Raw genomic sequence first — 14,719 nt, forward strand, 5'->3', positions numbered from 1 at the left:
AGGTATCTAACATCTGATTTTACTTAGTTATCGGTCTGATTACGTACTGGTTTCGAGCCCCCGACACAAAACTTTACGTCATGCCATCTCGTTATAAAGATGTGCAAACATTGTTACTTGAAATTATATTAAACTTTTTCGTGGTTAGTTAATAGGGTGATAAGGAACTTGACAGGATTTCAGGCAAACTACTACGATTTTGAAGTTCAGGTCTGCTAACTGACACTGGTGAAAATCTCGGTATTTCACGATTCTTAATGCCCAGTCAGCAGTGACGAATGTTGCTGTGATCGAGCCTCGGTCACACACGAAAGCTGAGTTACAATGGCTATAGCTGGTTGGTTAAAATCAAGCTACAAAACAAAAAAGTTCATTATGTCGTTGAAAGTTAGAACATGAGCACAATAACTGTTCGGTCATGAATAAAGAGAAATTACTGGTGATGCAATGTTAATTTTGAGGTTTCCATAGAACGCTTGCGGTTGTTAATCGAGTTGCTTTTAACTGATTAATTCAACATCCAGTGCATGACAAACCACTCATATCCTGCAGGAAGTTTCGCAGGTGTGGGGAAATCTTTTAAAGAGCAAAACTACTTCCAATTTTCATAGTACTTTAGGAATACAGATATTGTCTCTAAATATCTTCTCGACAAAAATATTTAATTTTGCATAAAGATGACTTACGTGACAGTGTTAATTAACTCAATTTCTAATGGGTGCTGCTATGAGACGAAAAGGTCGGCACAGGATAGAAATTCGTTGTCGGCCACATCAAATCAGTCAGAAGACTGATGACTCAAAAAAATAAAGAAAATAAAAAAATAAAGAAAATAAAAAAATCTGATTGTCTTCGGAGGAATGGCAGCCCACTCTTCCTGCGGAGTCGAGAGAAGAAAGTGATGTCCGATGCTTTTCTAACTCATCCCAAACGTGTTCCATTGAGTTCATCTTGGACTCTAGCCAGGCCAATCGATTTCAGAGATGTTATTGTCCACAAGCGTTTGCTCCAAAACTGCTGCTTTATGACAAGCTGCGTTGTCATGCTGATAAAAACTACCATCGTTTGCGAAGTGTTCTTCTGTTAATGAGATTTTCACTCTGAAGCGGAGTGTGCGATATGAAACTTTCTGGCAGATTAAAACTGTGTCCCGGACCGAGACTCGAGCTCGGGACCTTTGCCTTTCGTGGGCAAGCGCTCTACCATCTGAGCAACCCAAAAGCACGACTCAGGAGACGAGCTACTGGCAGAATTGAAGCTCTGAGGACGGGGTGTGTGACCGTGCTTGGGGTGGCTCAGATGGTTGAGCACTTTCCCGCGAAAGGCAAAGGTCCCGCATTCGAGTCTCGGTCCGCACACAGTTTTAATCTATTGTTCGCAGCATACAATGCTACAAAATGTGTTCACACAGTTTCGCATTTAGAGTTTTCTTAAGCACAATAATGGGACCACAACGTGACAATGAAGAGTATCCCCATAACGTAACACCACCTCTATCATACTTCACTGCTGACATTACACATGATGCAGGTAATGTACTCCTCATATCGGACTGTGACAGGGTACAGCGTGACACGTCATTACACTCACTCGTTGCCAGTTATCCACAGTGTAGATGCGTCGCTCATTACACCATCTCTACATTTACATCCACCTCTACATCTACACACACACTTCGCCAGCCGGTGCGTGGCGGAGGGTACCCTGTACCGCTACTTGTCGTTTCCTTTCCTGTCCCACTCGCAGATACAGCTAGGAAAAAACGCCTATCTAAATGTTTCCACGTGAAACCTGCCCTAATCTGTCGTATCTTCGAGGTCCTTACGCGAAATGTATGTTGACGGCAGAAGATTCGTTTTGCAGTCAGCTTCAAATGCTGGTTCTCTAAATCTTTTTAGTAGTATTCCTTGGAAAGAACGTCGCTTCCGCTCCAAGGATACTCGCTTGGGCACATGAGGCAGACCCGTAACACTTGCATGTTCTTCGAACCTACTAGCAACAAATCTAGTTGTATGCCTCTTAACTGACTTGATGTCTTCCTTTAATCCGACCAGGTGCGTATCTCAAGCACTCGAGCAGTACTTAAGAACAGATCGCATTAGCGTCGTATCTGTCGTCTCGTTTACAGATGAACCACACTTACGTAAAATTCTCCCAATAAACGGAAATCTTCCATTCGCCTTCCCTAACACATTCCTCACATGCTCATTCCATTTCATATCGCTTGCAACGTAACTTCTAGACATTTAAACCAAGTACTGTGTCAAGAGTTACACTGCTAATGCTGTATCAGAACATTGAGGGTTTGTTTTTCATACTCATCAGCATTAACTACCATTATTCTGCATTAAGAGCCAGTTGTCATTCATCACACACACTAAAAATGTGGTCTAAGTGTTCTGGTATCATACTACAATCCCTCATCTCCTCCGACATCTTCCCGTGCACCACAACGTCTTCAGGAAACAACAGAAGATGGCTCCCCACTCAGTCTGCCAGATCATTTATGTTCATAGAAAATAGTGGCGTTCTTCACACACTCCCTGGGGCACTCTTGACAATACCATTGTCTCTGAGGATCATTCGCCTTATGGGACAACATACTGGATTTTATTACTTAAGAAGTCAGCAAAGGCCTTGGAAGAGCAGTTGAACGGAATGGACAGTGTCTTGAAAGGAGGGTATAAGATGAACATCAACAAAAGCAAAACGAGGATAATGGAATGTAGTCGAATTAAGTCGGGTGATGCTGAGGGAATTAGATTACGAAATGAGACACTTAAAGTAGTAAAGGCGTTTTGTTATTTGGGGAGCAAAATAACTGATGATGGTCGAAGTAGAGAGGATATAAAATGGAGACTGGCAGTGGCAACGAAAGCGTTTCTGAAGAAGAGAAATTTGTTAACATCGAGTATTGATTTAAGTGTCAGGAAATCGTTTCTGAAATTATTTGCATGGAGTATAGCCATGTATGGAAGTGAAACATGGATGATAAATAGTTTAGGCAAGAAGACACAGAAGCTTTCGAAATGTGGTGGTACAGAAGAATGCTGAACATTAGATGGGTAGATCACATAACTAATGAGCTGGTATTGAATGGAACTGGGAAGAAGAGCAGCTTGTGACACAACTTGACTAGAAGAAGGGATCGGTTGGTAGGACAGGTTCTGAGACGTCAAGGGATCACCAATTTGGTATTGGAGGGCAGCGTGGAGGGTAAAAATCGTAGAGGGAGACCAAGAGATGAATACACTAAGCAGATTCAGAAGGATGTAGGTTTCAGTAGGTACTGGGAGATGAAGCAGCTTGCACAGGATACAGTTGCATGGAGAGCTGCATCAAACCAGTCTCAGGACTGAAGACGACAACAACAAAAACAACAATAAGAAGTCTTGTAGCCGTTCGCACACCTGGTAACCTATTGCGTTTGCTCATACCTTCGTTAGTAGTCTGCTGAGGGCTACCACGTCAAATGCTTCTCGGAAATCGAGGAATATGGAATCCGTCTTTTGCCCATCTGCCATAGTTCGCAGCACAAGTGAGAAACGCCAAGCTGAGATTCTTACGTGCATGGCATTCTAAAACCATGCTAGACTGCGGACATACGCCGTACAGTCTTTATGACGTTTATTGTATTCGAACCCAGGATGTGTTCCAGAATTCTTCAGCAAAGTCGCGTTAAGGGTATTGGTCACTCGTCGTTTAGCACTGACTACGAAAACGTGTGATGAGCTGTTCGAGTACTGTACTCCATTGTCTTAACGCCCTACGCTCGGTCAGTGTGCTAGCTGGTACCAATTTGGAGCTCACGTGTCATTCTTTCCGGCGATTTCACGTGATTTTTTTTGCAAACATCCTCCGCAATGGTCTATGATGCCTGTAAGTCAATACATGAGACCTGTGACTCTGACTGGTCTGGTTTAGCTGCGTGCTCAGGTGAAATCCAGTGACTAGTCCACATTCGAAGCCCGTGAACTATCCTGAGCGACCAAATATTGTGATAACGCTTCTTTCTTGACAACGCGGTAATTCACGCCTATTTTTATACTGATGGGTCTGCCTCTCATGACATCTAATAGTCCATAAGGGAGGAGAGGCACACAGCTAGCAGTCGCAATCCCATTAGGTTTTATTACTCAAGTGTATCTCGATTTCGGCACTTACAATGTGCTTGCTCGTATCATACGAACAAGCACGTTGTAAGTTGTCATTTCTTGAATATTAAAAGTGATATGCAGATATGCTCGTTGATTTTGAATGTTATAGAAAAGAAGGGGTTTTAAAGGACTGTATTGAAATGAAACTCTGTTAGTTAATTTGTAAGAGAGGGCGTTACGTGCACTACTTGACGCAAACTAAAGCTGCTGTGCTTGCTGTAAAAAAACTATCTCAGTTTCCATCTGCCTATTATTATTGTTATCATTACTATTATTATTATTATGTTATTCTCATGTCAGTAACATACAGGCACGTGTACATATATTTTACCCAGTTATGATAAAATTACTTTCGACCAAAACTTGGCGACGTCCAGTGCATTTTCTGTTGCTTGTTGAGGATCAGCTTCTGCACAGGAGACTGGGCACAATCGAGACAAAAAGAAGGGCCTAACTGTCTGTTCTTCTCTACAGTCGCTCCGAAAATCATTTGCATCAGTGTATCCCCATCTTGCCAAGTTGACTGTTGATCTTCCAACTCCGGATCTCTGTCTATTCAGGGACTTACAAGTTGTCCATTCCCCGTCATGGCCTGGAGGTAAAGCTTCAACAACTCTTTCGCAACGAGGGGGAAGGCAGGTCATAGCCGTCCACCGTTGTAACCCAGCTTTTTCGGCAGTGGTTTTAGGTTCCTTTGATGTCCTGAGGAAACTCTTCCTTGACCTCTGTCGTTGCGGGTGCGGTTCATGCTCATACAGAGGACGGTTAGTTTCCTGTTCCACTGTGTTTCTCTCCTTGTTCGCAGCTATCTCTCTTCGAACAGATTGTGGTGCTATTTGCGGTATCGACAGCTACGATGCCACGGCATAGGTGCAAGTTCGCAGGTTGGCACTACGACACCGATGCCGACGGCAGCGCCCTCTAGCCGGCAATGTCCAGCTCTACGAGCGCCGCTGCAGATTCTACGCATTTTGATCAAGCTTCGCTTCAGCTTCGCTACATATAGAGACTTTGCTCTACTTATGACGGGTCTAAGATTTCGCACCTACGTGCTCGTCTGTAGAAAGTTATGTATGCCTCTGTATATATTCATGCACCAGGAAACCACTTTTACTTCACTTGCTCCTTCTCGCTTCCTTCATTCGGCCAACCTTTCAGGTTTCAGGAGCAGACCCACCCGCCGCCTTCCTGGCGTGATACAAAACTATTCCTGCGAGGTGGTAAAGCCATTCGACTGAAGTGGATTTCAGGCAAAACCTGTCACAATTCTGCAAGCTTCGTTGAGAGCTAATCCACCTGTTTGACATGAGCTGAATTATACCAAACAGGACAGGCATACTCTTCCGCTCCTTCTGCCTATACTCTGCCTATGGTGTGGTGTGATGTACTGCCGCGACTTCCTTGGATTGTAACTCAAATGGTGTGTTGACCAGAATGGGTAGTTGCTGTTGGCTAATATCGTGTTTTAATTATCGTTCTACAAAATAAATTAATTCTGATTCTGTAATTTCCTTGTATATCAGCAGTAAAGATAGCTATTTATAACCGAAATCTAGATACGCAGGAGTAAATAGAAATATTAAAAAAAAGGTAGGAACATTTTTCTGTTTAGCAAAAGTGACAAAAAGCAGATTTCTGAGTACTTGACGGCTCAACACAAAAGTTTTGTTTTAAGTACAGATAGTGTTGTGGACCGCCCCCCATGAACCATGGACCTTGCCCTTGGTGGGGAGGCTTGCGTGCCTCAGCGATACAGATGGCCGTACCGTAGGTGCAACCACAACGGAGGGGTATCTGTTGAGAGGCCAGACAAACGTGTCGTTCCTGAAGAGGGGCAGCAGCCTTTTCAGTAGTTGCAGGGGCAACAGTCTGGATGATTGACTGATCTGGCCTTGCAACATTAACCAAAACGGCCTTGCTGTGCTGGTACTGCGAACGGCTGAAAGCAACGGGAAACTACAGCCGTAATTTTTCCCGAGGACATGCAGCTTTACTGTATGATTAAATGATGATGGCATCCTCTTGGGTAAAATATTCCGGAGGTAAAATAGTCCCCCATTCGGATCTCCGGGCGGGGACTACTCAGGAGGATGTCGTTATCAGGAGAAAGAAAACTGGCGTTCTACGGGTCGGAGCGTGGAATGTCAGATCCCTTAATCGGGCAGGTAGGTTAGAAAATTTAAAAAGGGAAATGGATAGGTTAAAGTTAGATATAGTGGGAATTAGTGAAGTTCGGTGGCAGGAGGAACAAGACTTCTGGTCAGGTGACTACAGGGTTATAAACACAAAATCAAATAGGGGTAATGCAGGAGTAGGTTTAATAATGAATAGGAAAATAGGAATGCGGGTAAGCTACTACAAACAGCATAGTGAACGCATTATTGTGGCCAAGATAGATACGAAGCTCACACCTACTACAGTAGTACAAGTTTATATGCCAACTAGCTCTGCAGATGATGAAGAAATTGAAGAAATGTACGATGAAATAAAAGAAATTATTCAGATAGTGAAGGGAGACCAAAATTTAATAGTAATGGGTGACTGGAATTCGAGTGTAGGAAAAGGGAGGGAAGGAAACATAATAGCTGAATATGGATTGGTGCTAAGAAATGAAAGAGGAAGCCGCCTAGTAGAATTTTGCACAGAGCACAACTTAATCATAGCTAACACTTGGTTTAAGAATCATGCAAGAAGGTTGTATACGTGGAAGAACCCTGGAGATACTAAAAGGTATCAGATAGATTATATAATGGTAAGACAGAGATTTAGGAACCAGGTTTTAAGTTGTAAGACATTTCCAGGGGCAGATGTGGACTCTGACCACAATCTATTGGTTATGACCTGTAGATTAAAACTGAAGAAACTGCAAAAATGTGGGAAATTAAGGAGATGGGACCTGGATAAACTGAAAGAACCGGAGGTTGTACAGAGTTTCAGGGAGAGCATAAGGGAACAATTGACAGGAATAGGGGAAAGAAATACAGTAGAAGAAGAATGGGTAGCTCTGAGGGATGTAGTAGTGAAGGCAGCAGAGGATAAAGTAGGTACAAAGACGAGGGCTGCTAGAAATCCTTGGGTAACAGAAGAAATATTGAATTTAATTGATGAAAGGAGAAAATATAAAAATGCAGTAAATGAAGCAGGCAAAAAGGAATACAAACGTCTCAAAAATGAGATCGACAGGAAGTGCAAAATGGCTAAACAGGGATGGCTAGAGGACAAATGTAAGGATGTAGAAGCTTATCTCACTAGGGGTAAGATAGATACTGCCTACAGGAAAATTAAAGAGACCTTTGGAGAAAGGAGAACCACGTGTATGAATATCAAGAGCTCAGATGGCAGCCCAGTTCTAAGCAAAGAAGGGAAGGCAGAAAGGTGGAAGGAGTATATAGAAGGTTTATACAAGGGCGATGTACTTGAGGACAATATTATGGAAATGGAAGAGGATGTAGATGAAGACGAAATGGGAGATACGATACTGCGTGAAGAGTTTGACAGAGCACTGAAAGACCTGAGTCGAAACAAGGCCCCCGGAGTAGACAACATTCCATTAGAACTACTGACGGCCTTGGGACAACCAGTCCTGACAAAACTCTACCAGCTGGTGAGCAAGATGTATGAGACAGGCGAAATACCCTCAGACTTCAAGAAGAATATAATAATTCCAATCCCAAAGAAAGCAGGTGCTGACAGATGTGAAAATTACCGAACTATCAGTTTAATAAGCCACGGCTGCAAAATACTAACGCGAATTCTTTACAGACGAATGGAAAAGCTGGTAGATGCAGACCTCGGGGAGGATCAGTTTGGATTCCGTCGAAATGTTGGAACACGTGAGGCAATACTGACCTTACGACTTATCTTAGAAAATAGATTAAGAAAAGGCAAACCTACGTTTCTAGCATTTGTAGACTTAGAGAAAGCTTTTGACAATGTTGACTGGAATACTCTTTTTCAAATTCTAAAGGTGGCAGGGGTAAAATACAGGGAGCGAAAGGCTATTTATAATTTGTACAGAAACCAGATGGCAGTCATAAGAGTCGAGGGGCATGAAAGGGAAGCAGTGGTTGGGAAAGGAGTGAGACAGGGTTGTAGCCTCTCCCCGATGTTATTCAATCTGTATATTGAGCAAGCAGTAAAGGAAACAAAAGAAAAATTTGGAGTAGGTATTAAAATTCATGGAGACGAAGTAAAAACTTTGAGGTTCACCGATGACATTGTAATTCTGTCAGAGACGGCAAAGGACTTGGAAGAGCAGTTGAACGGAATGGACAGTGTCTTGAAAGGAGGATATAAGATGAACATTAACAAAAGCAAAACGAGGATAATGGAATGTAGTCAAATTAAATCGGGTGATGCTGAGGGAATTAGACTAGGAAATGAGACACTTAAAGTAGTAAAGGAGTTTTGCTATTTAGGAAGTAAAATAACTGATGATGGTCGAAGTAGAGAGGATATAAAATGTAGACTGGCAATGGCAAGGAAAGCGTTTCTGAAGAAGAGAAAATTGTTAACATCGAATATAGATTTATGTATCAGGAAGTCGTTTCTGAAAGTATTTGTTTGCAGTGTAGCCATGTATGGAAGTGAAACATGGACGATAACTAGTTTGGACAAGAAGAGAATAGAAGCTTTCGAAATGTGGTGCTACAGAAGAATACTGAAGATAAGGTGGATAGAGCACGTAACTAATGAGGAGGTATTGAATAGGATTGGGGAGAAGAGAAGTTTGTGGCACAACTTGACTAGAAGAAGGGATCGGTTGGTAGGACATGTTTTGTGGCATCAAGGGATCACAAATTTAGCATTGGAGGGCAGCGTGGAGGGTAAAAATCGTAGAGGGAGACCGAGAGATGAGTACACTAAGCAGATTCAGAAGGATGTAGGTTGCAGTAGGTACTGGGAGATGAAGCAGCTTGCACAGGATAGAGTAGCATGGAGAGCTGCATCAAACCAGTCTCAGGACTGAAGACAGCAACAACAGTGTTGTGGATCAGTGGACAAAGTTCAAAACCATCGTACAATATGCGTTAGATGAGTATGTGCCAAGCAATATCGTAAGAGATGGAAAAGAGTCACCGTGGCACAACAACCAAGTTAGAAAATTGCTGCAGAAGCAAAGGGAACTTCACAGCAAACATAAACATAGCCAACACCTTGCAGACAAAGAAAAATTACGCGAAGCGAAATGTAATGTGAGGAGGACCCTGCAAGACGCGTTCAATGAATTCGAAACTGGAGTTCTATGTACTGACTTGGCAGAAAATCATAAGAAATTTTGGTATTTTGTCAAAGCGGTAGGTGGATCAAAACAAAATGTCCAGACACTCTGTGACCAAAATGGTACAGGAACAGAGGATGACAGACTAAAGGCAGAAGTACTACATGTGTTTTTCCAAAGCTGTTTCACAGAGGAAGGTTGCACAGTAGTTCCTTCTCTAGATGACAAAATGGTAGATATCGAAATATACGACAGAGGTATAGAGATACAATTAAAATCGCTCAAAAGAGAAAAGGCCGTTGGACCTGATGGGATATCAGTTCCATTTTACACAGAGTACGCGAAGGAACTTGCCCCCTTCTTGCAGCTGTGAACCGTAGGTCTCTAGAAGAGCGTAGCGTTCCAAAGGATTGGAAAAGGGCACAGGTCATCCCCGTTTTCAAGATGGGACGTCGAACAGATGTGCAGAACTATAGACCTATATCTCTAACGTCGATCAGTTGTAGAATTTTGGAACACGTATTATGTTCTAGCATAATGACTTTTCTGGAGTCCAGAAATCTACTCTGTAGGAATCAGCATGGGTTTCGAAAAAGACGATCGTGTGAAACCCAGCTCGCGCTATTCGTCCACGAGACTCAGAGGGCCATAGGCACGGGTTCCCAGGTAAATGCCGTGTTTCTTGACTTCCGCAAGGCGTTCGATACAGTTCCCCACAGTCTTTTAATGAACAAAGTACGAGCATATGGACTATCAGACCAATTGTGTGATCGGATTGAAGAGTTCCTAGATAACAGAACGCAGCATGTCATTCTAAATGGTGAGAAGTGTTCCGAAGTAAGAGTGATTTCAGGTGTGCCACAGGGGAGTGTCGTAGGACCGTTGCTATTCACATTATACATAAAGGACCTTGTGGATGACATCGGAAGGTCACTGAGGCTTTTTGCGGATGATGCTGTGGGTATATCTAGAGGTTGTAACAATGGAAAATTGTACTGAAATGCAGGAGGGTCTGCAGCGAATTGACGCATGGTGCAGGGAATGGAAATTGAATCTCAGTGTAGACAAGTGTAATGTGCTGCGAATACATAGAAAGAAAGATCCCATATCATTTAGCTACAATACAGCAAGTCAGCAACTGGAAGCAGTTAATTCCATAAATTATCTTTGAGTACGCATTAGGAGTGATTTAAAATGGAATGATCATATAGGGTTGATCGTCGGTGGAGCAGATGCCAGACTGAGATTCATTGGAAGAATCCTAAGCAAATGGAATCCGAAAACAAAGGAAGTAGGTTACAGTTCGCATGTTCTCCCACTGTTTGAATACTGCTCAGCAGTGTGGGATCCGCACCAGATAGGGTTGATAGAAGAGATAGAGAAGATCCAACGGAGAGCAGCGCGCTTCGTTACAGGATCATTTAGTAATCGCGAAAGCGTTACCGAGATGATAGATAAACTCCAGTGGAAGACTCTACGGTAGAGACGCTCAGTAGCTCGGTACGGGCTTTTGTTGAAATTTCGAGAACATACCTTGACCGAGGAGTGAAGCAGTATATTGCTCCCTCCTACGTATATCTCGCGAAGAGACCACGAGGAAAAAATCAGAGAGATTAGAGCCCACACAGAGGCAATCCTTCTTTCCACGAACAATACGAGACTGGAGTAGAAGGGAGAACCGGTAGAGGTACTCAAGGTACCTCCGCCACACACCGTCAGGTGGCTTGCGGAGTATGGATGTTGATGCAGATGTAATAAAAGGTAACCTGATTGCGACAGATTGTTGTGTGCCTCTTCTTCCTTATAGTCTAGGATCGCTGTGCGTGACAGTTATTACGGAATCAAAAGTGATCTAGTAGTCCACTCTGCTCTGCATAAGGGTGACCGGATATTTTTGGTCAGGTATTGAGGGCTGCAGGTGCGACGTATCTGGGGATCCTGCACGCTGAGAATTCCCGTGCTGCCGGACACGGCAGCTCTTGGTGGCAGCGCGTGGTCGTCGGTAATCTGCGGCGCGATCTCTGGGGGCGGTGCCGTGCCGCGCTGAGCCGTATCACGGGGGCCGCCGCCGCCTCCGCCCCCGCAGGCAGTCTGACGGCGGCCATGGCTTCGGCGGGTGCTCTCCTGCTGCTGCTGCTACCGCCGTTGCTGCTGCTGGCTTCTGCTGGGGCGGACATCCAGCCAGGTCCGTAGCCCAGTGACTGCTCCGCATCTGCACCTTTGTATACAGAGCGCAGCCGATGTGCAGTGCGTGGCGTAGCGTACTTCGTGCTAGTAATATCGATATTCTGTTCACTCCACTCGTGTACTGAACGAGGGAACAATGACTGCCTACAGCAGGGGTCTCCAAACTACGGCCCGCGGGCAGAAACCGGACCGCGACGGCCGTGGAAACCGGCACTCGTAAGGCTGTCCGGACATCCCCCATATCCGGCCCGCCAACAATTGAGTTTCTATGCCTATCGCGAACAATACACCGCGACATTGGCTCTGCTATTCGCTACAAGACTACATAAGTAAACTTGTTGCGCCGCTGGAAATAACAATGCGTTGACATACTCTACCTCTGTTACGTCTTGCAGTAATAGCGTTGCTAACAATGATTTTGAGGTTTTGTTAACTTTGCAGGACGCTTGCGTGAAGAATGTGCAGTGGCATACTTTTTTGTCGACGAAATTCGCCAGAACAAAATACGCCAGAATTTCGGTCTGGTACGTCCACCAAGGAAAATTATCTAATTAAATAAAAATCGTAGTTCGTTTCAGTGCTAGCTATTCCCACAACCTAAGATTTTTGCGATTTCATCTTTCCTTTAGCCTTACATTACGGTAATCGTGGAGTGCTAGGGTGCTTTAGTCCCACTAGGTACATCTTGGCCCTTATGACTTCGTGGAGGAGTCAATGTGGACCGCGGAATAAAAAGTTTGGAGACCCCTGGCCTACAGCATCAACCCGAGCTTCATCGGCAAAATCTCATTTTAGTATGAGAGACACTGGCCTCTGGTTCGCGTCAAAAATGAATTGAAAATCGGCCTGATTTTTATCTTCATTTATGTTTGTACCAGTTGTGGTGTTGTGATCTTCAGTGGTTCGATACAGCTCTCTATGCTACTCTATTGTGGTGTGCGTACTGTAAGACCTTGAGTATACACACCATCAGATTATTTGACTTGTCGCTCTAACGAAGTAGGCGAGTGTCAGCAATAGGTCTCGTGGTCTTATCGTGGCGTGCTTATCTTCTGCCGTTAGGTCAAACGATATAAATGCCACTTGCACGCCTAGAGTGGCAGATTGACGCTGACCAACTTTAAACAGAACTTGAATAATTTTCACACACATTTATTAAAATAAAAACAAGCATAAAAATTACTTAACTTGGTTCTGGATGCTATTCACAATTGACAATCTGAAGTTCTTTTGGTATTGGTACGTTAATCTTATTCTCGCATGTATCTCTGATACTTGACAAAAGTGTCTATACACTTATCTTCGTGGCTATGTACAGGAATATGGTAATCTTATTAGGTGCAGACTGAAACTTGACTATAGACTGGTGCAGACAAATGCAGACTGGTACAGACTGGTTCATGCTGGTGCAGACAAATGCAGACTGACTAATCGGAGGTCTGTACACTCGTTCATGTATCACTGCGCCAGTGTGATCCGCGAGGAGAAAAGTTTCTACGTTAACAGCAATCTCATTGGCTGCGTTTCATACTAGTACGCCGATCGGTGGAAGCAGCATTTGGTCCGTCTCTAAGACAGCGCCACCTCGTAGTGCGGAGACGGACGAGCGCTGCGCCTGCGCTGTTGTGCTTAGCGGGGCGCACTCTAGTGGGAAAGTCGTGTACGCACTGACTACTTGGAACTATGTACACAACATGTATCCTATGCAAGCATTTTCATCTTCAAATTACTACTGCAACTACATCCTTCTGTGTTCATCTCTGTTTTCCCCCTCTACAATTTTCACTCCCACTGCCCCACTACCACTTCCCACTAATACTAGCCTCATGATACCTTCATGTCTCAGAGTGTATCGTATCAACCGATCCCTCCTTCTAGTCGTGTTGTGCCACAAAATTATTCTCTCACTAATTATATTCAGTACATCCCCACTGATTTTGAGATCTACCCAACGAATCTCCAGTATTCTTATGCAGCACCGTCTTTAAAAAGCACGTATTCTCTTCTTGTGTAAACTGTTAGTTGTCCATGTTTCACTTCCACACATTGCTACACTCTAGACCAATACCTCCAGAAAAGGTTCTCTTACACTTAAATGTATATTAGATGTTAACAAACTTCTCTTCACCAGAAACACTTTTCTTGCCATTTCCACTATTCATTTTATATCCTCTCTACGTCGGCCATCTTCAGATATTTTGCTGCACAAACAGAAAAATTTATCTACTACTTTTAGCATCTCTTTTCCTAATCAAATTCCCTATGCATGACTCACATTCCATTCCACACTCCATTATCCTTTTTGCTTTTGTTGATGTTCATCTTTTCATCTTACATCCTCCTTTCAAGACATTCCCCATTCCATTCAACTGCTCTTGGAACTATTTTGCTGTCGCTAACAGACTTACAATCTCATTGGCAAATCAACAAGTTTTAATTACTTCCCCTTGGACTTTAATTCCTACTCCAACTTTTTCTTTACTTTCCTTCACAACGTGCTGTATGTACAGCTTGAATCATGTCATGGATGGGCTACAACCCTGTCTCACTCTGTTCTCAACCAATGCTTCCCTTTGATGGTCCTCGTCTCGTACAACTGCCTTCTTGTTTCTGCACAAACTGTAAATAGCCTTTCGCTCCTTGTATTTTACCCTTGCTACTTTCAGAATGCCAAAGAAAGTACTCCAGTCAAGATTGACAAAAGCTTTCTGTGAGTCTACAAGTGATATAAACGTAGGCTTGCGTTTCCTTAACCCATTTTCTAAGAGATGTTGTAGGGTCAGTATTGCCTACATTTCTCCGGAATACAAACCAGCCTTCCCCGACTTCTATAATTTTTTTATTTCTTCTGTAAGAAATTCTTCTTCTTTTTATTATTATTATTATTTCGCAATCATGTGTTATTAAACTGATAGCTCGGTAATATTCACACCTGTCAGCTCTTAGGATCTTTGGAATTGGAATCATTATCCCTACCAGTACTTCGGTGAAAATATCGGCACAACGACTCAAGCATCAACGGTACGCACCGTGTGTCGTTTATTGATAGGAGACGTGTTCCATTCCTTCGCAATGCTTTATGTAAGCAGTAATCCCACCGTGTTCTTCTCCCTCTAGTTCGCATTCGGCACTGCTCGGTTCTATCTCGAGTTAG

The 14,719-nt window shown here is 43.5% G+C and overlaps 1 protein-coding gene across 1 annotated transcript in view; it reads left to right on the top strand.

The window, feature by feature from the left end:
* Positions 1-11,474: 11,474 nt before the first annotated feature.
* Positions 11,475-14,719, top strand: part of LOC126272467 (neuronal acetylcholine receptor subunit alpha-10-like) — a 172,503-nt gene continuing 169,258 nt past the window's right edge. The window contains exon 1 of the mRNA XM_049975345.1: positions 11,475-11,563. Within this exon, the coding sequence (XP_049831302.1) occupies positions 11,482-11,563 (82 nt within the window). The 5' untranslated portion in view covers positions 11,475-11,481. The remainder of the gene's footprint in view (positions 11,564-14,719) is intronic.

Source organism: Schistocerca gregaria, chromosome 5, assembly GCF_023897955.1.
Source record: "Schistocerca gregaria isolate iqSchGreg1 chromosome 5, iqSchGreg1.2, whole genome shotgun sequence".
NCBI lineage: Eukaryota > Metazoa > Arthropoda > Insecta > Orthoptera > Acrididae > Schistocerca > Schistocerca gregaria.